This window comes from Helicoverpa zea, chromosome 1, assembly GCF_022581195.2.
Source record: "Helicoverpa zea isolate HzStark_Cry1AcR chromosome 1, ilHelZeax1.1, whole genome shotgun sequence".
Taxonomy (NCBI): domain Eukaryota; kingdom Metazoa; phylum Arthropoda; class Insecta; order Lepidoptera; family Noctuidae; genus Helicoverpa; species Helicoverpa zea.
The window spans coordinates 7748397-7773102 of record NC_061452.1 but is presented as its reverse complement, the minus strand read 5'-3'; the positions used below and the strand labels follow the sequence as shown (position 1 = coordinate 7773102).

Below are 24706 nucleotides of genomic sequence, written 5' to 3'. Positions count from 1 at the left end.
CGAGCGCGAGTCCGACTCGTACTTGGCCGGTTTTTTTAATTAGCCTACTTTAATAAACGTATTTGACTTTGACTGTGAATAAACTAGGTTGACGTAAAAATAGGTAACGTACCTAGGATTGATAATATTTTACTCTAGGGATTTAACTTATTAATAACTAACCATGAAAAAGTCAATGAATTTATTTGACTTTTACACAGTTAAATCATGTGAGCATCCTCTTGCTTCCAGTCCACAGCACTTTGATAAATCCAGGACTAGCGCCTGACATTGCAACGCAGCCAGGTGCAAATTCATAGAAATCGCTCGTTCCAAGGTTTAACGCGTACTCTTCACTATTTCATGGTCGCTATTTCCTCAAGATAAAATGTAAATGTGTCTTTCTAATAGGTATCATAAGTACTATGACAAAGGCACATCCATTTTTTTTTGTTCATAATACTGGCGGTTGAAAAAAGCTGCGGACAACCATAGTTGCTATTGAGAGCAGGCAAGAGGCAACCCAAAAACGTCGGTCGAATAATAAATAAAGTTGAGGAGATTTTTTGATACATTATATTTAAAAAGATGATAAAAATTGACTATCGTAATACAATATAAAACTTCTTAGTATCTGAAAAAATCAGTCTTGGTAGGCGCAAACCCAATGGTTATGAATTTGCAATGTAAAGTTTATCTGAGTTCGGAAAGTATCATTTGATAACTTCGATCGAACTATCTATCTTTATCTTTAGTAGGTAATAATCAGTACCTATACTTACTAAAAAAAGGAATAGGTAAAATATCATGTCTGTTGTATACGGATCATAAGATGATGTTAGTATTTGATGGACAAGAAACTTAACTCCAGTTAAAATATAGTCTATTCAAAAATTAAAGAATTACTATCTTTTATATTTAAATTAAAGTTTTTTACACTCTACCACGAGAAAATAAAGTAAATTCACATTCAAGTTCGAGTTACCAGCAACAAAAATAAATAAATAAAACGTCAGTCCACGTGTGAAATGGAAAACATCGTCGACGTGATTGTCGTCGTGGAACGAACTAAAACTGCAATGTGATTGGTTGTGGTGCACGAACTGTCAAAGTGCTCGTTCTCTTTCTTGCATTTCTCTCTTTCCGACGTGCCCATCAAAAAACCGACGAGTGCGGTTTTTATCCTGTTGAAAAGTTCAGATTTGAATGTTATTTTGTGATTCGTTTAATTTGCTATCTTAATAATATCTTTCGATATATATTACGTAAGTTTTTAGCATGTTTTATATTACCATTTCTCTATTTTTATTTTACAATAATTAGAACGTATAACCTCTAAATGTTGTCGAAATTTGAAAGTTTTATCTGGCGCCTCAATCTGCCAACTGGGGTTTTATTTCACCCAAATGATAATTTAAACTTATCCCACTATGACTACAATAAATATGTTATTCATGAGTTTGTTCCTGGTTTCTCGCAGCTGAAGAACCTGTATTATTTAATACTAAGTGAAGTTACCCTCTGACCTAACAAAAGCCACGAAATAATCATAACCTAAAATTAAAGGACTTCCGATTTAATTTAGACAAAAATGATAAAAAATAAATTACAATAATAAAATTAACTTAGGTTCCTACAGTTTTATGTATATTAAACTGTCGCACGAATTTGTTAACTAGTAATGATCACTTACTTTGTTGCTAATATAAGCACTAAAAACTTTTATAAATTATTTTCAGAATGTCTGCCTTGGTACATGAGAAGATTTGGTTGGACAAAAACATCTATGGTGATGCTGAACGAAATTATTATGAATCATTATCAAAGGTTTGTATTTAGCTCTCAGCTAATAATATGAAACCTTTCAGATACGTTTACTCATTGTAAATAGATATAGTGTCTTATATATTCTTGTCTATTTGAAGTATGTTAAATATTTTGTTGAAACTTTGTAGGTCCAAGCTACACCACTTTCAGTAGCTCGCTCTTCTTTGGCCAGTGAAGTTGCTAAAGCTAGACAACATATTAAAGATTCTTTAGAATGTGTGAGTAAACAACATTTTATTAATATTCACACATATTCTTTTTGTAGTTTTTGTTTGCTTTATATTTTATAATAATGCCTTAATAGTTCAGAATTTGCTTATATGTAGTATGTAAAATTTGAGTGCAGTAATCAGTAATAGCTAAATAATGTATACAAATGTATTTTTATTTACAAATTATAATATTAGAAAATTATAGTATATTTCATTTTATTAATATATATACATAGATGGCAAAACATAGGTGTTTAATGAAAATTGCAACTTTGATTGATATGACCAAATTACTACTTAGGTCTAACTCCACCATCTTTTCATATTTCAACCATAATGTTTTGTCTAAAAGTCTTAATTTTATGCACATTCACAGATGGACAGTGTTGCTACCTTGGCTGGAGTTCCGAACACAGAATTGACTAACAAAGTCAATACTCTGGAGAAAGAAAACAGTGACCTGAAGAAAGCCATCAATGATTTGCGCAATTTGGTTATTAGTCTTCAAGCCAGAGTAGAGACATTGGAATCAACAGGTGGTGGTGCCAAAACTGAATCTTCCAAAGTAAGATTTCAACACCTTCTATAAGCTGTGCTATTACTAGAATAATATAATTTCTGACTTCACTCATAAATCTAAGTAGCAGCATACAAACAGTGATAAATTTGTTTCTATCAGGCCCCTGCACCCAGTGCACCAGCAGCTAAAGCTCAAGAAGAAGATGATGATGATGGTGTGGACTTATTTGGATCTGATGATGAAGAAGAGACTGCAGAGGCTGCAAGAATTAGAGAGGAACGTCTAGCAGCATATAATGCCAAGAAAGCCAAAAGTATGTTCTATCATTAAGTATCTTTTTTTTATATTTTGTGACTTCTCAAATATGATAATAACTTTTTCAATTGTTGTATTGCAGAGCCTGTACTCATTGCCAAATCTAACATCATTTTGGATGTAAAGCCTTGGGATGATGAAACTGATATGGCAGCTATGGAAAAAGCAGTCAGAGAAATAACAACTGATGGCCTTTTGTGGGGAGCTGCTAAACTTGTACCTCTTGCATATGGAATTAAGAAACTACAAATTTCATGTGTTGTTGAAGATGACAAAGTGTCTGTCGATTGGCTAACCGAAGAGATAGAAAAATTTGAAGACTTTGTAAGTTTTCATTTGAATTGACATTTTCATTAATTAGGGTTTTTATAGATCTGGCCACACATTATGGTGACTTGAGTAATAAGCTGAAATTACACACCCCACTACCCTATTGACTGTGCACATATACTTTAAATGCAGTAGTGGGGGTGGGGATGCACCCCACTTCAGCTTGACAAGCTCTACTTGTACTATGGAGTTAGTTTCGAGCCTCCATTTTGTTTGGTGCGAAATACATCTGGTAAATGATAAAATTGTATATTTAACTGCCTGAGTTAATAAATTATCAAGATTTAGGTTTAACAGTTTTTTTTTTACTTGTTACAGGTACAAAGTGTTGACATAGCCGCCTTCAACAAAGTGTAACAAGACTAAAAGATTCAGTAACTTCTAAATAAACTGAAGTAATAAATGTGCCTTTTTTCCAATTTTCTTGTTTTATTGTTGATATATATCGACGGTCCCCACGTAAATCATCGAAAATGCATCTTTCAAATCAGCGTAACTAATGCTGAAGGAATGAAAAATGTTACATAGAATTATAGATCTCTACTTGTTATTAATGTAATAAAACGTGCCATTTTAGTTTCGATTATGTTACGTGGGAGTCCATATCATCATCATCAGCCTATCGCAGTCCACTGCTGGACATAGGCCTCTCCAAGTGCACGCCACTGAGATCGATTTTCGGCTTCTCGCATCCAGCTCCTGCCAACCGTCTTGCGCAAGTCATCACTCCACCGTGCCTGAGGACGTCCTACACTACGTTTGCCGAGGCGTGGTCCATATCATGGTTGTATTAAAATAACATCACTTTATGTACATGCATCGGCATTATGAAATACAAAGAGTAAAATAATAAAAATATCTTGCTTGAGAGTCCCGAAAGCCAATGGCTCGACAGACGCCCCGCGGCTAATGCGTCAACATAGTACGGGTTATTATCTGTTTGCCTTTCGTTTTGAGGGTACTTTTAAATAAATATTTGATTTTTTATTCATACTTTGTTATGCTATGGCTTTTGAGCAATCAATAATTTCGAACTAGAATACCGATAGAAAAAAATATCTATATTCCATTTGAGTGACTAGTTAAGTGTGCAACAGACGCCAGTTACAGATTGGATACCCTCAATATCAAAACCAATGTAGCAATTCAGAGAGTTCTGCGATTTTTTACCACTAAAACAACTGTTTGCCTAAAATCATTATGATTTATCTTTTGTCTGATAGAGAAGCTTATTCTGGGAAGTCGGTTAAAAATATCGATATATGTACGTTAAAAATTACTATGTTGCGGCCCTCTATTTTATTTTTAATATAAACAAAGCTATAATATATAATATATAATATATATAATGTCAATGTATGTCACTGTTAGTGTTGCCAATTTAGCAAATTTTATGCTAGATTTGGCATATTTTTATGTTGTTTAGCATTTTTATAAGTTATTTAGCAAATAGCATATTTTTTGGCATATAAAATAATTATGAATAACAAGTTTACTTTCCTTTTTTAAGTCCAATTACTTCAAAAATATATACCTATATAAAATATACTGTAATTGTCATTTGTTTTTTATTGTTGATGTACTTCTTTATAGTTGGATAGGGCAGCTGGTAATAACCCCTTTGCAGATTTATCTCAGTTAGCAATATCATTATTATCACTACCTCATTCCAACGCAGAAATTGAACGCGTTTTCAGCCAAATGAATATAGTCAAAACTAAACTTCGCAACCGTTTGTCGATAAAAACTTTAAATGCCATTCTATACGTCAGATTCGGCCTAAAGAGGGCAGGGAAATGCTGCTATTCTTACACAGTTCCGGATAACGTACTGCGCTCTATAGGTACCAAGGAGAGTTATAGTCTTGAGAATAAGGCTTCCACGTCTACATGCACATCAGCTGCCGAGCCTGCCGATGAAGACGAAGATATTAACATTTTATTTAGTAATGTTAATATCTTCGTCTTCATCGGAATAAATCAAAATTTTGTTGATTAATAAACATTTAAAATTAAATAACGTTGTATTTGACATTGAAAAATGTTAGCTTATTTTCTGGCAATATTATAAAGCAAATTAGCATAATTTTGGCAAAATTTTAACATCAGTTTAGCAAGTTTTAGATTCACCTTGTTGGCAACACTGGTCACTGTCACTTTAATAATAAAACATAACCTACAAATAATATTATGAATGAGAGTATTAATTTCTCGTGCATACTTCTATTATTTTATATAATAGAGGAAAGTAATACATTAAATACACAACAAAGTACTCGTGATCGAACCGTAGATTCAACCACATAAAATTTCAAGTATCTATCAATCTGCAAATAAAATACAACAAGCATAATGAATTGCAAAAAGTGTGATTCTTCTCACACAGTGTTATTGAGAAAAAAAGATTATTACTGTGATGACTGTTTTATGGTCAACACTAATCACAAATTTCGTGCATGTATTGGTAAAAATAAAATTTTGATACCAAATGAAAATGTTTTGATTGGTATCTCTGGAGGTGTTGGTTCTACAGTGTTATTAGATTTAGTCAACCATGCTGTAACATTGGAAAATACAAAAAAACTACGTATAGTCCCATTTTTTGTACATTTACTTGGTAAGTTCGTTTTATCTTAATAGAATTTGTACGCTAAGATAGGGCCTGTGTCGGCAATTAACTGGTCACATGCAGGCATATGGATAGTGGGTCATCTTAGGATCGGATTACATGTACTCTATAGCTTAATGGATAATTTATTTATTTAATAAGTACAGTGACAGACTACAGGTTAAGACAATCAAGACAAACAACAGTATTACTGTTTAGTATCACACACATTACATTATTTATTACAGGAGTTTGACATCTATCTATCTACCATGTAGCAAATTCAATATACAACAATACAATATAAAAATAGTAATAGATAATCTGTTATATATAAAATTTCAATTTTAGATGAAGAAAGGAAAGATTCTGCACAGGCAGTAATAAAACAATGTAATAAGTATAATATCAATGTTTATATCATTCATCTTGCCGAGTATATGGACTTAAAATTTGACATTCCTGAGGCAAACTGTATACCAGAAACTGAAGAAAATAAAGTAAAATTATTTCATGATATGTTGAACAGTATGCCTATAACAGCTGCTACAGATTTTTTACTAAAAGTAAAACGCAATTTACTAGTTGAGTTTGCAAAGAAAGTCAAATGCCGTATTGTTTTCACTGGAGAAACAACAAGCACTCTGGCAATAAACTTATTAACAAACCTGGCTACGGGTAGAGGATCACAAGTACAAGATGACATTGTAAGTACTCATTTTAATCCTTCCTAGCCAGTACACCAGATTGCCAGGAAACATATATATTAATTTACTCAAAAGAGGCATGCAAACACTACTCATAGTGTATGTAACACTATGAGACAACAACACTAGTGTATGTAACACTATGAGTAGTGTGTAAAAGTAAAAGAAAGTAGAAGAAGTGTAAAAGAGGCATCCAAACACTACTCATAGTGTATGTAACACTATGAGTAGTGTTTGCATGCCTCTTTTGTGCAAAGAAATACATGTGTGCAAATGGCACCAACCATGGATTAGTTAGTTAGTGATTGTTAGCTGTTTTATATTAATTATAATCTAGATATAGTATAGTAAATAGATTGGCAGTCAAGGAATTTTAGTGATATTCTCATGTGTGAGTTAATATGGACTGCTTTCCTTATGTTCAATATAAGTTTTTTTATGAATTGTAGAACAGCATATTTCAAAATTACATTATTTTGTACTTGATACATACAGGGCCAGTACAGGCTTCTTACATGTTTGTTTTTTTCTGTTTAATGTATTAAATTCTTTATTTTATATTATTTACAGGGCTTTTGCGATGTTCGTGACAAAGAAATAAAAATTTTAAGACCAATAAAAGACATCAGCAAAGAAGAACTGGATTATTATGTTGCGATTAAACAACTGAGTCCTTTTCACGAGAAGGATGTGATAAGTAACAGCCTGCAGTCAGTAATTGCTTCATTTGTATCTGATCTACAAAAGGATTTTCAGGCTACCATATCTACTGTTTGTAAAACAGCTGACAAAATTGGTAACCAAGAAAGAATGAATGATGAACGAAATATGCAAGAAAAATGTGTAATCTGTAAGGTATGTAGTATTTTTCCTTTCATTATACTGACAATCTATTTATCCCAAGCAAGGGCGGTCTGGCTTTAGGCAGCACCACGCGCGCCATCTCAGGATTCAGTTTGCCGGGTCGTAGATCAGCCTTTCTTCTGTGTATGCTTTTCAATACTCAAAATCCTTAAAACATTCGCTGGCGCCCTCTATTTATATAAATAAATAGTATGCTTTTTTCTGTTTCTCATTAATAAGAATGAATATCAAAAAAAAAAAATTAAATCGAAAAGGACTCCTTAAAACTATATATCGTCTTTTCCAAGCTACTTTGGTGCAAGTTCTCATCAAGGCCAAACGCAACACAGCAAGTTAGACCTGGGGGTGCGGGGGCTCTAGGGGTCCTCTAAAACCTTCCTTAGTTCTTACGGATTTTATTATGCTTATTGCCTACTTTGTACAGAACTCATACACAAGACCTCTTATCTCATTGTAATAATCGTATGTACTTCTGATATTTCTATATGATCTACCTATTTATTAAAAATACTGTTTTTCTTTCAGAGCAACTTGCACACCAGGGATTTAAATATTTCAGCTCTTGAAGCAACAAATATATCAAGAAAAGTTTCATTGGGAAATGCGCAGTTTAGACAATATTTAGACAATAATCCAGATATCAGTTCCTTGGAAAGTGACGCTACTCCTTCAGTCTTCCCGCTAATTAATAAATATTTGTGTTACGGTTGCAGTAGGAATCAATCAGAAATGAATCAAACTAAATTACCGCCATACATAGAAGAAGTTTTAAAGTTATAGCATTATTTATGACATTTTAATATATTTATATATATAATTTGAAAACACTCGAGATCTTTTTATTATTGTGTTCTTGTTGTATCACTACACAAATGAACCGAATATGGTTAACTACGGCGTCCATACCGACTGTCGGCCGTGGCTGCTATTCTGACTAATGCTCCTGCTCCATCTGCGTCTTAACGCGTAAAATTTTGGCGTTACACAGATGTGGCAAACGTTTTAATGGCATTTTATACAAATGGCATTATTAATAGCATTAAACGTTAAGCGATAACTCGAGTGTCGGTTTTTTGGACACATCAAAGGGTTTTAGTGCGTATTGATGTTGGCTATATTAATGCCATCTCATTGCACGCATGCAAGGACGAGTGTAGAAACTTTGTTTAAGCGGTAACTGCATTTTACGAGCACGATAATGGAATGGTCAAATGAGAAAGCTTTAGTTTTTAGAATTATTTTGTGTGTCTGAGTTTAACCTCTTTAATGTGTGTTAACGCGTGACTTCATGATGCTCCTGCTCCACCTGCGTTAGCGTTAACGTTAATGTCAATGGCCAACTACACGTTACTTATTGCATTAAAAATGCGTGTTGGCTACACTTAGGTACAATTCCGCAAAGAGTTAATCCCTCATGAAGTAACGCGTTAACACACATTAAAGAGGTTAAACTCAGACACACAAAATAATTCTAAAAACTAAAGCTTTCTCATTTGACCATTCCATTATCGTGCTCGTAAAATGCAGTTACAACTTAAACAAAGTATCTACACTCGTCCTTGCATGCGTGCAATGAGATGGCATTAATGTAGCCAACATCACTTAGCGCTCTAAGCTACGCACTAAAACCCTTTGATGTGTCCAAAAAACCGACACCCGAGTTATCGCTTAACGTTTAATGCTATTAATAATGCCATTAGTATAAATTGCCATTAAAACGTTGGCCACATCTGCGTAATGCCAAAATTTAACGCGTTAAGACGCAGGTGGAGCAGTAGCATGAGGGATTAACTCTTTCCGGAATTGTAACCTAAGTGTAGCCAACACGCATTTTTAATGTCCATTGACATTAACTTTAACGCTAATGCTACTGCTCCACCTGCGTCTTAACGCGTTAAATTTTGGCATTACGCAGATGTGGCCAACGTTTTAATGTCAATTTATACTAATGGCAATATTAATAGCATTAAACGTTAAGCGATAACTCGGGTGTCGGTTTTTTGGACACATCAAAGGGTTTTAGTGCGTAGCTTAGAGCGCTAAGTGATGTTGGCTACATTAATGCCATCTCATTGCACGCATGCAAGGACGAGTGTAGATACTTTGTTTAAGCGGTAACTGCATTTTACGAGCACGATAATGGAATGGTCAAATGAGAAAGCTTTAGTTTTTAGAATTATTTTGTGTGCCTAAGTTTAACCTCTTTAATGTGTGTTAACGCGTTACTTCATGAGGGATTAACTCTTGCGGCATTGTAACCTAAGTGTAGCCAACACGCATTTTTAATGCAATAAGTAACGTGTAGTTGGCCATTGACATTAACGTTAACGCTAACGCAGGTGGAGCAGAAGCATTATGCTTCTGAACGGAATGCTTCGGAACGGAGATGGAGCAGTAGCATAAGAAGATATGTCAGCTGCACATAGGGCTGCCATCCGTCCGGGTTTCCCCGGATTTGTCCTCGTTTGGAGGCCGTCCGGGGGCGGTCCGGGCGGGGTTTCAAGTAACAGACACTTTTCATGTAAGGAAGCACCTCATTGAATTTAAGTATATGTTAATAGTAAATGGATTACAAATTAGGTATTATTTTGTTTTAAAAAATCGTACTCGTTCGGGGAAAAAATGCGATTTACGCCAAATGTCCGGGTTTTTTTAATATTTGTCCAGGTTTGGCGAAATTCGAGATGGCAGCCCTAACAGGACATAATACACAAACATTTGCACAGGCACAGGTGCAATCTCTATTCCGTCACTCTCCTAGTCCAATGGAATGGCAATCCAACACGACCGTAACGAGACTGGCGCACAATCGACATTTACTTACATGATCTCCGTTCCCGATACACGGTTATATCAATAACCAATTTCCCAAATTACTTCTTTGCTTATTTTTATAAACATTCACGATCGCTCGCTTTGTCCATATTTAACATGGTTTTATATAAATATTTTTCTCCAGGATATCTTATAATAAGTGTATAAAACTAGCTGTTCACCGCGGTTTCATTCGCATCCCGGGGAAATGACTTTCCATACCCGGACAAAATATAGCCTATGTTACTCGGGTGATAAATCTAACTTCTCAACCGTGAGATTTTCAAAATCGGTCCGGCACTATCGGAGCCTCTAGGGTACAAACAAATAAAGTTACCTCTATTACTTATTAGAAATACTTATAATCTATTAGTACGTATAGATATAGGTTAATCCATATTTGTGAAAGTGGGTGAAAACATCCTACATACCTACTTTACTACTGGTACCTTTTGCATAGCACCTACCTACCATAATATAACAAAAAAATCGCGCTTTCTTGTACCTACTGCTACCGTAGCTGCGTATTTACAGACTGTACATAGCCAAAACGCATCCATAGGAAACTGCTCGCTGATATTTTGTAATGCTGTTTTTTAATTTGTGATTTCAAAGTATACACGAATTTTGCGTACTGCTCGCGTATAATTCGTAGCTTAGACGTGCACATGCATCTTTCCAATTTATACACGGTCAAATTTAACTATACAAAATTTATATTAGGTAAAGCATTAAATAAAAATGGCTTTGAATCTGAGTTTGTTTATTAAAAATGCTAATTAAACAAAAATGTATGTTGCCTTCTAAATTATTAAGTCAGCCACAATTAACGAGCATCTAAATAATACTATCTTAGCCACTATAGTTATCTTCTAAGTAAACCACTCTAAATACAACTCAGCATGATGGTTACTTTTTAGCATCTTTTGTAGCAGGCATTCTAACAGTAAACTTCTAAAATACTATTAAATGACATCATAAAATATATTTAATTAGCTTCTAATTTTTTAATGTAAGCAAGCAACATGCAGCAAGCATAGCTTCTGTCACGGCTCCGGTGCTGCGGGGCTCCGGCGGTCCCATGCGAGCTTATAGTCGCAGATGGTTTTCACGCTCACCACCGCAGCTTCGGCTTGCTGGCCGGCTCTGCCGGCCAGCCTCAGCCGCGTCGGCGGGCGTTAAAACTACCTGCGCTTCAGCTCGCAGGTCGCCTCGCCCCTCCGCGCCTACGCGGTTTTGAATTGCACTCTAGGGGTAGGGCAGACAAGACTACGTGGAGTCGGTTTTGCAGCGATTCGTTTTCGTCACTAACTTCAATTTTTAATACAATGTTTTTTAATGGAACGAGCATTATTAATATTTAAATTAACATTAAATGCTAGGTCGTGTTTTAATCAAAATGGCGAGCATGCAACTGCTCGCGAATAGATTGGAATCGTAGTTTTTCGCGCCTATTCCAATGTATACACAATGTATACACGATTAGTTTGCATGCGGACTAGCACTGTATATTATGGAACAAAGCAAGATACTTTGGCCACTACAAAATATATGGGAGTATTTGCGTACTGCTGCTGTATACATCGGAAGACTTTGTATAAAAAGTGAATTCCAATCTATTCGCGACTAGTTTCACACGCTTGCGTAATAGCCATGTATATACTGTAAATACGCACCGTAGCTACCGGCTTCATTCAAAAGACCGAATTATTTATGTGTTCTTTCAATAAATTACAATACTTATAACTTTATAGTGCGACGAGCAATTTGCAAAAAAAACATTAATATGCTTTGTACAATAATCCGCCTAGCCTTTTCCCAACCATATTGGGCAGTAGACAATCTACATCAATAGTAGTTTAACCGGATGCAGTTGAGTAGGAAGGTATTACTTACCAATGTTTTACATGGTGCGACTACCTGTCTAAGGCCGTATACAGAAAGAAAGCTGGAAGAAGCTGAAACTTATAAGCGCTTATCGGCGCGTGTTCATATATTTTTTCTGTGCGGGTTACCAGCGCTGTCAAGTGCCGATAAGCGCTTATAAGTTTCCAGCTTTCTTTCTGTATACGGCCCAAATTCCAGTGGAATATCCACAACAAAATTACCCGGGCAGCACGGTGCCCCCTTGATTTGGAAATTATCTTCTTGCTTCGTACCCTTAAGGCAAACATTTTTAAATGAATGTAATCCGGGACCTAAATTATTAACATATTTACTACTACCTTTTGCCCGCGACTTCGCGTGGAATAGTTATTTCCGGCAGATTTTTGGTTTGACCAATAGATGGCGCTATAAATTACGTTCGGAATAAATTTTATTTTTATTTTAATATCTTTTGGAATAAAAACTATCCTATGTCCTTTCTCAAGTTCCAAACTATGTCTGTACCAAATTTCACACAAATCGGCTCAGTAGTTTAGGCGTGAAGAAAAGACAGACAGAGAGGAGACAGGATTTATGTTATTAAGTAAAAAAAAATGCCCAGGGCCGCTGCCCTACAAGTCGAAGATCCACCTCTGCCTATCACCATGTGTGGAATACGCAACAAGAAAGAGAGTGATAGCTGCGGGGAAAGTCTTTGGTTTTTATAACAGCGATAAATATCGACGTTGTAAAACTCACTTCAACCAAAAAGCCATTGACATATATATCGATGCAAAAAGCACACTCGTACGCAGTCGCAATTACCAGACAGACAGACAGTTAAAGGGTCACAGCCAAAGACTATAAAATATCAACTCGGGAACGGATCGTCACCATTTCCCCTCAGCATCAAACAGTCGTCCACTTTACGTAACTTAACGTAACCACGTAAAGTAAGCGGATCAGAAGCTCAGACTCGACGACTCGGCTACAGCAACGCGAAGCCACGCTTACACCAGCCGATGGTTGTGGTTGCGGTACCCATGGCCGTAGCCTCGGTGGGACAGTGTTGTGGTGAACCCGGACGCCACGGTTTCTAGGGCGTAGAGGAGCGCCCCTGGAAAAAATCAAACTACACCGGTATTGTAAAACTGGACGCGTCAGCCTTCGAGAAACCTTGTTTTGTGATGGCTTTTCAATACCAATACTTAGTTAAAACTATCAACCTAGCCTTCATCTAAGTACTACGAGAAATCAAATCATAATTAACATGGCATAGCTCGCGTAACGAAGTTCTATATTGTAAAACTAGCCGTTTTCCCGCGGTTCTACCCGCGTCCCGTGGGAGCTACTGCCCGCACCGGGATAAAATATAGCCTATGTTACTCGCAGATAATATAGATTTCTAATGGTAAAAGAATATTTAAAATCGGTCCAGTAGTTTTTGAGTTTATCCATTACAACCAAACAAACAAAGTTTTCCTTTTTATAATATTAGTATTGATGACACATAAAAATAAATATTTTAATCTGAGTACCTACTGAAAGGTCGTGGCTTGATCATTTTGACGCTTTTCTTAAATATACTTCAAAAATGGGTAAATTGTGCCTATATGTGCGATTATATCTTTCGTTTGGCTGAATCGATTTTGATGATGATGATTGATGTTCAGCATAGTTTTTAGATCTGGCTTAAGAAGTTTTAGCCATATGATTGTTGTTTTTATTTTTCGTAAAAAAGGTTTTTATTTTTCGTAAAAAAGGTTTTTCTTTTTGTATGATCAATCACTTAACTTTTCAAAAAGTTGAATGAAGGTACTATCAAGCGTTTGTTGCCCGTGGTACTACCAATAGTACTACCAGTAGTACCACGGGTAAATTTTTCTTCCCGTAGTACTACCAAGCGGTCTGGTAGTACCACGGGCAAGAAAAAACTACCCGTGGTACAACTGTCAATAATTTAGGTTTTTTTCAACCCTTTTGTTGTCACAGTTGATATTGTCATCCTAGAAAGAGAATTGAAATATATATTTTTTTAATGAGGATATATTTTGGTACTATTTCGTAAATATATCTGGTAGTTGTGAAATTTTTCATTGCTCAAAATCGACAAGAGTCAAAAACACTTAGTTTTTTTTTCTCAAATAATAATTGAACATCTACTTACGTTTTTCGTTTTATTTAAAATATCACATACTCCAAAAACAAGCAGCCATACATTCATCTATCATACTCAGCAAAGTATTAGGAGACACAGTATTCGTACGAACAGCAGAAGAACAACACTCACACACTGACACACAAACATCAGACACACAAAACACGCATCCATCACCAAGCACGCAAGCGGGACCAGCCATCCAGGAACAGAACACACAGCCACCATCTAACACCGAACATTCGTCATCATCACAGCCTAGAAGAGGAAGAAGAAGGATAAGAACAACGCAAACAAACACATCAACTACATAATACATACACATTATATAATAAATAATCAGTGGCGGATTAACGGATAAGCACAACAAGCACGTGCTTGGGGCCCCTGTTCTCCAGGGGCCTCCATCCTCTGCTGGCGTTTCATTTTATACCTAAATTTTATCGAGATTCATCCAAAATATGTCCGAAATCACAAGGCACGAGCAGTTCGGGAGTGACCCTTCATACACCCCCGCCTCTAAACTTGATTGGTCGCAGTGCTGTTGATTGTTGTACGATTGCAGTGAATTTTTTTTCAATCGTGCAGTTATACAATTTTTTTTCTGCTTCTACTCATCGTTGGGCTGTTTTAAAAGAATTAATAGGCAATGATAGCGTTCTGAAGTCGCTGTCGGACACTCGTTGGGAAGCTCACGCTGTAACTACGAGTGCAATATAACAATCATATCCAAAAATTTTGGATGCTTTAGATCAGTGGTTCTTAACCGGTGGTCCGCGGACCACTGGTGGTCCCTGGAGGCATCCCAAGTGGTCCGCGAAGCTTTGCTTCGCGACTTGTTATCGATCTTTCGTATATATCCATCTTACTTGTGCAACAGAAAAAAATGAAGGTTTGAAATGTAGCCCTTTTACGTTATTTTGGTTCTGAGTCTTAAAAATAATCAAGATTTTTCGCTCGCTTCGCTCGCGTATTCAGAAACTATATGCCCTCGTTTTTACATTTGTCAACAAACAAAAAGTTAAGTACGTTTGGGCTACATTTGACGTAATTTTGGTTCTGAGTCTTAAAAAATAATCTAAATTTCCCGCTCGCTTCGCTCGCGTATTCAGAAACTATTCATCCTCATTTTTACATTTGTCAACAAATAAAAAGTTAAGTACGTTTGGGCTACATTTGACGTAATTTTGGTTCTGAGTCTTAAAAAATAATCTAAATTTCCCGCTCGCTTCGCTCGCGTATTCAGAAACTATTCATCCTCATTTTTACATTTGTCAACAAACAAAAAGTTAAGTACGTTTGGGCTACATTTGACGTAATTTTGGTTCTGAGTCTTAAAAAATATTCTAAATTTCCCGCTCGCTTCGCTCGCGTATTCAGAACCTATACGTCCTCGTTTTTTATATTTGTCAACAAATAAAAAGTTAAGTACGTTTGGGCTACCTTGTACGTAATTTTGGTTCTGAGTCTTAAAAATAATTAAAACTTCGCGCTCGCTTCGCTCGCGCATTTGTAACTACGGCGTCACGCTCGCTTCGCTCGGTCGATATCTTCTACCTTCCATTCCATTCGTTCCATTTCCATTTAATCAATAGAGGGTCTACACAGGCTCTGTGCTTAGGGCCTCGGATACTCTTAATCCGCCACTGTAAATAATACATACAAAATACTTATATAAAATCTAAATAAAAAGACTAGGGGGGACATGGGTATCTTTTTTTCCGCGGGCTGCGGAACGGGATACCTATTAAAACCGGCATAAAGTCGAGGAGGTCAAACCTACCCAATAATTAAGTATGTAATGTTATTCATTAAAATTATCGACCGCATTGAGTATTGATATGATCATGTAAGTTATGCTGTCCTAGTACTTTACTTTTTTGGTTCGGCCGTATTCTGTAAATGAGTTTTTGCCTAATCACACCTCGTCCGGGGAAACTTCTTTCCGTACCCGGATAAAACGTACTTTGCGTTCAGCGCAGAGAGTGTAGCTTCCTAACAGTGAAAGAATCATTGGAATTGACGGATTTTGTGCACTTCTCAACTTGTACATCATGCTCAAATGGCACACTTCGCAACGGGTGCTCTTCTCAAATAAATTGCTTTGTTATAATTATTTTGGAGTAGATGACTCTTTCTAACATATTTTTTTTCTTATTTTAGTATAACTTTAAATCATGAGCCTAAATAAATATATGTAGGTAAGTATATAAAAATATTTGAAATAAGTTCGGACTTTGACTGTTTGCCTACTCGCTACAGGAGCGTAGCGAGTGTTTCAAAACTTAGAATCCTGAGCAATATCGAAGGAATCAAAAGAGCACAAGGTGAAAAATCTTTGCACTCGAATGCAACACGTAACTTTTCATCAATCACCGGAGTTAAAAAGTAAACCTATCAATCTCGGAATTTCGATGCAACTCTGACTTGTCATCGAGTGGTAGGTGGGGCTTCGCGGGCGGGACGGACCTTGGGTGCGAGTGCGGGGTTATTCCCGTTCGGTAACATCCTTTCGTGAACACTGTTGACCATCGGGAAAAAAAAGTTTCGTTCGTTCACAGTGTTGACGAACGCTACTTATTATTTCGGGAAATTCCCGTTCGGTAACACCTTTCGTTCTTGTTGTCAACACTGTTGACGATCGGGAAAAAAAAGTTTCGTTCGTTCAGTGTCCATGAATGCTGGTTTTTATTTATTTGGATTTTAAAAACGTTTTAATGGATTATGTTAGATCTTTTAAAATAAAATTAACTAGAAAATAAAAAAAATGCCTTATCATGTTCATAATAACTATTTTACACTTTAAAAATACATGACATGTTTTATTTTTATTTCTATATTTTAAAAATAAAAACCAGCATTCATGGACACTGTGAACGAACGAAACTTTTTTTTCCCGATCGTCAACAGTGTCGACGACGGTGTTACCGAATGGGAATTTCCCGAAATAATAAGTAGCGTTCGTCAACACTGTGAACGAACGAAACTTTTTTTTCCCGATCGTCCAGTGTCGACGAAAGGGTGTTACCGAGCGGGAATAACCCCGAGTGCGGGGCTGCAGTGCAGACAATGTCCCACCTAATCGCATGTCCACTGTGCCCTGAAACTTGCTCGCGGGAGGACTTAATGAGCACATCCGGCCGTGCTCTCGCTGTGGCGGCATATTGGGCTGACAATAGTGTAGTCTCAATATATGACATGTCATCGACACGAAAGAAGAAGATGCAACTGCTCTCCCCGTGTACCAGGACAGCAAACTTATCTGAGTATTCCGATTTCCCGACGGAAATGCTCACCAAGTACCGGGATAGCATAAAATACATCATGTAAATCCCACAAGATCAAGGTATTCAACTCAAATTTGTGAAAAAAAAACTAAGTATTTTCGTTGCTCAAAATCGACAAGAGTCGATTTTCAAAACAAATTTTCACAACTACCAGATATATTTACGAATGAGTACCAAAATATATCCACATTAAAAAAATATATATTTCAATTCTCTTTCTAGGACGACAATATCAACTGTGACAACAAAAGGGTTGAAAAAAACCTAAAAAATTGATAGTAGTAACCACGGGTAGTTTTTTCTTGCCCGTGGTACTACCAGACCGCTTGGTAGTACTACGGGAAGAAAAATTTACCCCTGGTACTACTGGTAGTACTATTGGTAGTACCACGGGCAAAAAACGCTATCAAGATATAAACATCTAATCAAAGAGGTAAGAATGTGGATGGTTTGCTGATTAAGTATTGTTTTAGATTGTTGCCCCACTCTGAAGCCCATGGCTGGCTACGCCCACATTCGCTGGCTAGGCTAGTTCAAGCATTTTGTCGGCAACGCAGACTGCAGAGGGGAGTGGACGAAGATACGTAAGCGTACGGAGAGCCGTTATCAGCATACTCTCACACACTTATATAAGTATGGCCGAAACTATTGATATGAAATTAGATATGGATAGGTTCCAAGACAGCTGTGTTGCTGGGAGGTTTGTTCTTCACCGCTTCTTCTTTCCAGCCATAACCCTAGGAAGTGGCGAAAGAGGGGCGTTTTGGGTGGTCCTTTTTGTAATATTGACGTTAAAAAGTGCTAATCTAATCAGCCTAAACGACTTTGACTAGAGGGAAGCGGAAAACGATTGTAAATGTAACTCATCTGGGTATGAGAAGCAGTACTGTCGGGAAGCAAGTAAAAGCCATTATTTACATAATAAACAATCTATAATACACTTAAGTCTTGTGTATGATGTAGGTAATTCTTTGACTATGTATAATTAACTTAAAAGATAAGGATATGCAGTTTAGATCTGCGAACATAAATAATCCAAAACATTTCCAGGCAAAGTTAGTATTGTTTATTCAGAAAATTTTATGCAACAACTTGAAGTTATCACACTAAAAATAAATTATACTCCATGAGGCTCACCTTCCAATTGAAGATACGATTTGATTTTCTCTATGTATAATATTTATGAGGACAGCTAATGTAACTTATTAAAAATATACTAATAGAAAACAATGTTTAAATCCGACAATATCTAATGTTAGAATTAGCTGGTTTCTTTTATAAAATACGTAATAAAAGAAAACGCTTAATTAATCATCTTAAAATTTTGTATTTATATCACACATATCTACATTTTACTTCTATTACATAAATACAAAATTTTAATAAGTAGAGTACCAACGAAAAGCTGCTAACCAGTATTTGCAAATGGTATGCAGGTGTTACCAATATATTATACAAGTAATTACAATATCAATACCATAGGTTAATAAATGCAAAAGATCAAGTGCAATGAAACTCGATGCATTTTTCTTTATCTCAGTAATTAATTATTATCGAATTTCATATAAAAATGGATGTTTCAGAATTTACTTTGATAATTTGAACCCTCCCCACCACAAGATATCTATCTACTCGGCTTGAGTACACGAGCACTTTCACAAATGTATGTCAGCAGTTATACCAGAGATAAAAACACTTTTAAAACAATGAATAAACCAGATTTACTAATATTAAACACTAAATTATATTGTCTTTCCAAATTATTCCATTTACCAAGCATTGGAATTATATCAGTGTTTGTTAAACAGAATGTGTGTCCTTCACTGTCCCTGTGTATGTATTTACACCACCAGTGGCCTCTATTTGGTGTTATTTTACAGTGTTTTCTTCCGGAATCTTGTACAAGTATATCATATCAATACATTATAAAGAGCATTTAACACCTCTTTGTAACAATTATTCTGTAGTACTTATTGGTCCTTGCAATGCATTGGGAGTTGGAGAATTGGAAGAAACCATTCGCCCCTGCTCCTTCACAATTGGATCTGTAAATAAAAGATAAGTGCTGTAAATGTTAACAAAAATGGAACAAGTTCAATGATGAGTAGGATTTTTTTTTCACCCTGATCTCATAACAGACACTAAATAAACAAACAATTCTGATTACTTCTGATAAGACAAAAACAAAAATAAATGTGTAGTATGTAGAAAACAACATTTTATTGTTTGGATGTTGTTTATTATGCTGCTACTTTAAATAACTTTTACTATTTTTTATTTAATAACTACTCTCATAGTTCTACTCCTGAACCTGTGAAATAAGTATGGACATGATCATAAGATATTTTTTTTGTAGAGATTTGGAAAAAACCTCAATCATAGTGGAGGAGAAGGCACTAGTTGTTTTTTTAATTCTTTAGTTGCATTAGTATAATAATTGTTACTGCATGTTGCTTCAATGTTCAATAGATGTAATTAGTGCATGTAGAATAAATAAAACAAAATTTGAGTTTTTTTTTTACAACTTTTCAAAACAATTACCCACTTTGTTTCCTAAAGAGATAATTTCCAATTCCAAGCATAAATAACCTAGAATAAAAATGAAACTTACAGAAGTACGGATGATCCATTGCCTCACGAGCAGTGTATCTCTCATAGTGATCATAGCGTAGAAGACGATCTAAGAAATCTAATGCCTCAGGAGACACCAAGTGCTGATTTTCAGAATGCACAAACCGCTCCCACCGTTTACGAGAATGCCTGCAATAAAGTTTATAATAAAAGGTTGTCCATTCCATCTACAATTTTCTTTAGTTTCATTCAAATCTTACTTACCTGCCAAGTATATCATTAAATCGAGGATCCAATTCTATATGATATTTATCCAAATATTCAAATAGCTCTTCAGTGCCCAGCACTTTTGCAATACGCACAAGTTGATCATAATTGTCATGGCCATGGAAAAATGGCTCTTTGCGGAAGATCATTGATGCTAACATGCATCCTAGTGACCACATGTCCAAAGAATAATCATACATTTGATAATCCACCAAGAGCTCTGGACCCTGAAAGAGATACATTTGTATTATTACAAGAACAATAAACTGAAAATAAAAAAACTACTTAGTGATTTAATAAATACATACCTTAAAATATCTAGAAGCGACACGAACATTATAATCTTGGCCAGGGTGATAGAACTCTGCTAACCCCCAGTCAATGAGACGCAATTTTCTGTGATCATGATCAATCATCACATTATGAGGCTTCACATCTCTATGCATGATGCCCATACTGTGGCAATAATCTAATGCCTTCAGCAGTTCATACAAATAATATCTGTAATGTGTAAAATGACATAAGTTCACAAGTATTTACATGAGACAATAGCTGAAAACTCACATAAAATAATTTGCTGTTTTACCTTATATCATAATCTGACAGTGTTTGATACAGCTGTTTAAAATCAGTGTTGTTCACATGTTCAAAAATGAGTGCTGGAGTACGAGAAACAGGATCTTTGACTACAGCTTGTAACGTAATTATATTTGTGCCTCCTCTTAAGTTTTCTAATATTTTTATTTCTCTTTTTATCTTCTTCTTTTTAACAGGCTGGAATAAAATTCTGTAATTAGGGCATTTAAAGTGACTCTCTTATAGTCAAATAAAATATAGACTCATCATCAGGTTTGGCACTGAATGTAAATAACGATGAATAGGACTTCATGGACTTTGTAAAGTAATAATTTGACTCACCTTCAATATTTTAACTACACACTTCTCATTATTTGTGATATTTATTGCCTCGAATACTTCACTGTACTTTCCGCGCCCAAGCTTACGCACCAACTGGTAATCTTCCTGGTTGCCCCAGTCCACCACATAGCTTTCATAATCCCAGTATTCTCTCGGACGTTGTGAGTTGACATCGGCATATACCCGCGCTCTACTCGGCACTGCCATCGTGCTATGCCTTCGCCAACTTAAGCTTTTATCAGCGATAGTCTTTCCGGAAATCGCGTATGTCTTGAGTAACGATGCTGCGAATAAATATTTTCTACGTCACTTTCATATATTCATGTTGGTGAAGAACTCCACTTAACTGCAATTTGTTCATGCATAATGATTCGACCAGACGAATCGAATCATAGGCGGTTATGATTACAAGTCACTATTCAATTAAAGTATTGTGATGTATAACCTAAAAACGACATCCAGCTACGATTACTGTCCAACTAATATTACTACTAAAGCATCCTTAATAATGAAGACACTTGCACAAATGTAAATCACATGCGTTATATGTTACTATTCATAGGATCTGACGACATGAAATAAAATATGAAAGTGTCTTCAAAGAGAAAAACGCACGCCATTACTCGTCAAACGATTAAATGTTTTAGCAGACGGTCATACCTAAAACATAACTGTAGTTAATCCTATTTTAATTGATGTATAGTTTCGGCATACATAAAACTTCTTGAAAACTAACGATTAATATGAACTCCAAGCTACAAAATACACTTTTATTAGAACTAAACCGGCTCAAACCCAGTAAAATTTCAAGATGGACGCCCACCTATCCACTACTTTACTAAATTACTACCTACCCTATCAATATTACCAGCTTCATAAATTTTTGGTATGAATGTTGCCATGTGTGTTTATTACATCATCGCATCACAAAAATGATTTCGCAAAAAAAAACCATCACCAGAAAAATTTACACTGCATGATCTAGTCGCTAACCAAAGAAACGACAATATTCGTACGACGAACGTAAAATCGTTGGGGATGTTTACGGTTTTGGACTTTTAACGTTGCACGTTGTTTATTTGAGTTTCATTATAAGTAACAAAAATACAGGAGGTCAAAACATATCTAATATGTTTGTTTACAGTACGTATTAGGTAATTATTTTTTATCTCCACAAATTAGATACTAAAATTAAAAGTAGGTAATACGAAAATAGGATAAGGGAACAAAAAATATAATTTGATTAATGCCCTGAGTTGGCAAAAACTGGAACTGAGGCTGAGAACACAATATTTTGAAATGTCATAATATATGATGAACAAAAATTCAATAGGCTTACAAACGTGGCATTTTTTGAACGGCGGTTTTCTCAGAGAACATGTTGTCCTGAAGTTTGAGAATTAAAACAAAAATAGTTCTCAAAAAAGTTCTAGATGGCGTTGTACCTACTACGTGAGTGTACCATTGCCAAGTAAAAAAAAACATTGGACCGAGCCCATTGAGCCGAGACCCAAGAAATTCAGACAAATTGTTCTCAAAATCTCTTGGGACATTCAGATAATAATCTGACTGACTACTTTTCTCCTTTTAAACCATTTTTACGCCCTATTTTTTTTTTATCGTTGACTACAAAAACGGTTCAGTACGACATGAAAGTTACATGACGTTGCGTTGATATGACGTTCCGTTTCTTGCATTCACGTACATTGGCAAGCGCCATCTAGATCAGCTAGGAAAAGAATGAAGAAAAAAAAAAAAAAAAAAAAAAAAAAGAATGAAGAAGAAAATCCCTCATTGAGATTGAGAGGAGATACAGTCAATATAGAAATGAAAATATTTCCATTATTTTTCGGTTTTTAGCTTTATTATCCTTTTCGGCATGGAGAAACTTAGTACCTACTAAATATATTTTCCTAAGTATAATCCTGTTTGTACTTTTTTTTCAGCTAAGTATTCCTAGTGTGAGAATTTATTTCAAAATAATGAATAATGAATTATATGTACATATTTAATCATCAGCTAAAAAAAGGGGCGAATTCAATATCAGATCAGAGAGATACAGATGTGATAGACAAGATAAGAATCTCAAACAAAGCCAAATGCTCAACTAAACTGAAACTTAGACGCTGTTTGTTACAAAATTATTCAAAAAAATTATAATAAGTTATTATTGCAATGCGAGTTTTCTAAGTTTGCACGTACTTTCTAAGTACATATTAGACATCAATGGCTGATAAAAAGGTGAAGGAAAACATCTAGAGAAAACCTGGACTATAAAGTCTGAAATCACCAATCCGCATTGAGCAAGCGTTATGATTAATGCTCAATCCTTCTCCGTGTGAGCGGCGGCCTGTGCCCAGCAGTGGGACGATAAAAAGGCTGCAACAACAATTATTGCCAAAAACATCGCCGACCCTTGTAAACTCTCATGTCATTAAAAATTCGTTAAGATAGATTATTTAAAATATTATATCGTTGTTAGCCAAAAATCACTTTATGACTTAAAAACATGATTAATAGACTCTTTATAAAGGACCATTTAACCCCTTTCGGCTTAACGGGTATTATTGTAACACCCTGTACATACCTATATCTACTGTTAACGTAAATGCTTTGATAAATGCATTTTTTTTTTAGTTTTTTTTATGTGAATGTGTGATCCGGCATGGATCCGGCCTACCCAAATGTACTTTCTAATGGCATGTTCTTGGATTGTAGAGCTCCAGTTCAAACCGACGACACTGGCTTGGATTTGGGTGGACAGGTCCAATCAAATCTATATGACGCTTTCTTCAAAAGGTAATTTGAGACAAGAATACATTGTGCATCATCTAGTTTTCAAATATTAACGTCTTACAAGGGTTTTTGTTAACAAATTTTACAAATTCCTTGTTATAGTAGCAGTACTTATATAGGTGATGTTATTACAACTTACTCCCACGCAAATTATAGTTTATTTTTCCGTATGGTATGTCTCATTCCAGTGCCTAGTAGAAATTGAGAGCCATATATGCTACTCGCTAACATTTTATAGCTTTATGACTACTATCCACGACGAAAAGATAGTTTTGATAAAATATAGGTGGCTAGATACTTACTAGTTATAAATATTACTGCTAGAGGAGGCATAACAAAACATCGGATTAGGTATTCTTTGAACACAACAGATCTGTACCTAATTATGAAGTACATGTCTTTCACGACAGAGGTAGGTACCTACTTAATGAAAATTTATGATCGGATGGTAGGTACTTACCACATATTAAAAATATTATACAATTCTTCTTACGAACACAGTTATTTATCAACATCTTTATTTTATAGATTTATATTATAAATCTCACCATGAACAGTCGTCAAAGAAAACTATAAAATTGTGTTATTATGATACGGAGCCAATAAAAATACTTCATTTCGAGAATACATACAAACTGAAGTTAGGTATGTAGGTGGTTTTACAAGCA

General features: G+C 35.5%; 3 protein-coding genes across 5 annotated transcripts; 2 read left to right on the top strand and 1 right to left on the bottom strand.

The window, feature by feature from the left end:
* The first annotated feature begins 1085 nt into the window (after window positions 1-1085).
* LOC124633242 (probable elongation factor 1-delta) lies at window positions 1086-3602 on the top strand. 2 transcript variants are annotated; one of them, XM_047168417.1, is made up of 7 exons: window positions 1086-1244; window positions 1719-1806; window positions 1935-2024; window positions 2395-2583; window positions 2698-2851; window positions 2936-3177; window positions 3502-3602. In XM_047168417.1, exons 2-7 carry the CDS (start codon window positions 1720-1722, stop codon window positions 3538-3540), a joined length of 801 nt encoding a protein of 266 aa, XP_047024373.1. In that variant the 5' UTR covers window positions 1086-1244; window position 1719; the 3' UTR covers window positions 3541-3602. The 2 variants fall into 2 exon arrangements, with proteins under 2 accessions (XP_047024373.1, XP_047024379.1); XM_047168423.1 differs by lacking the exon at window positions 1935-2024.
* A 1737-nt stretch (window positions 3603-5339) lies between these two features.
* LOC124634002 (cytoplasmic tRNA 2-thiolation protein 2) lies at window positions 5340-8188 on the top strand. Its single transcript, XM_047169399.1, has 4 exons — window positions 5340-5799; window positions 6142-6497; window positions 7068-7352; window positions 7887-8188. Exons 1-4 carry the CDS (start codon window positions 5535-5537, stop codon window positions 8139-8141), a joined length of 1161 nt encoding a protein of 386 aa, XP_047025355.1. The 5' UTR covers window positions 5340-5534; the 3' UTR covers window positions 8142-8188.
* Window positions 8189-18529: 10341 nt separating this feature from the next.
* LOC124630543 (casein kinase II subunit alpha) lies at window positions 18530-22098 on the bottom strand. Of its 2 annotated transcripts, XM_047164499.1 has the most exons (7): window positions 21903-22098; window positions 21243-21526; window positions 20911-21098; window positions 20633-20825; window positions 20322-20551; window positions 20098-20246; window positions 18530-19531 (listed from the first exon to the last, which is right to left on the bottom strand). In XM_047164499.1, the coding sequence occupies exons 2-7, from the start codon at window positions 21447-21449 to the stop codon at window positions 19443-19445; spliced, it is 1056 nt and encodes a 351-aa protein (XP_047020455.1). In that variant the 5' UTR covers window positions 21450-21526; window positions 21903-22098; the 3' UTR covers window positions 18530-19442. The 2 variants fall into 2 exon arrangements, with proteins under 2 accessions (XP_047020455.1, XP_047020462.1); XM_047164506.1 differs by lacking the exon at window positions 21903-22098 and having other exon boundaries at window positions 21243-21545.
* Window positions 22099-24706: the final 2608 nt, after the last annotated feature.

What these genes read in the sequence shown, in the direction of transcription:
- LOC124633242 (XM_047168417.1), top strand. Translation starts at nt 1,720, where the DNA reads ATGTCTGCCTTGGTACATGAGAAGATTTGGTTGGACAAAAACATCTAT. An exon ending in ATTATGAATCATTATCAAAG is followed by an intron (nt 1,807 to 1,934) that starts GTTTGTATTTAG and finishes GAAACTTTGTAG; the next exon opens with GTCCAAGCTACACCACTTTC. An exon ending in CCAAAACTGAATCTTCCAAA is followed by an intron (nt 2,584 to 2,697) that starts GTAAGATTTCAA and finishes TGTTTCTATCAG; the next exon opens with GCCCCTGCACCCAGTGCACC.
- LOC124634002 (XM_047169399.1), top strand. Translation starts at nt 5,535, where the DNA reads ATGAATTGCAAAAAGTGTGATTCTTCTCACACAGTGTTATTGAGAAAA. An exon ending in ATTTTTTGTACATTTACTTG is followed by an intron (nt 5,800 to 6,141) that starts GTAAGTTCGTTT and finishes TTTCAATTTTAG; the next exon opens with ATGAAGAAAGGAAAGATTCT. An exon ending in CACAAGTACAAGATGACATT is followed by an intron (nt 6,498 to 7,067) that starts GTAAGTACTCAT and finishes TATTATTTACAG; the next exon opens with GGCTTTTGCGATGTTCGTGA.
- LOC124630543 (XM_047164499.1), bottom strand. Translation starts at nt 21,449, where the DNA reads ATGGCAGTGCCGAGTAGAGCGCGGGTATATGCCGATGTCAACTCACAA. An exon ending in TTTAATGATATACTTGGCAG is followed by an intron (nt 20,247 to 20,321) that starts GTAAGTAAGATT and finishes ACTTTATTGCAG; the next exon opens with GCATTCTCGTAAACGGTGGG. An exon ending in AATGGATCATCCGTACTTCT is followed by an intron (nt 19,532 to 20,097) that starts GTAAGTTTCATT and finishes TTTTATTTACAG; the next exon opens with ATCCAATTGTGAAGGAGCAG.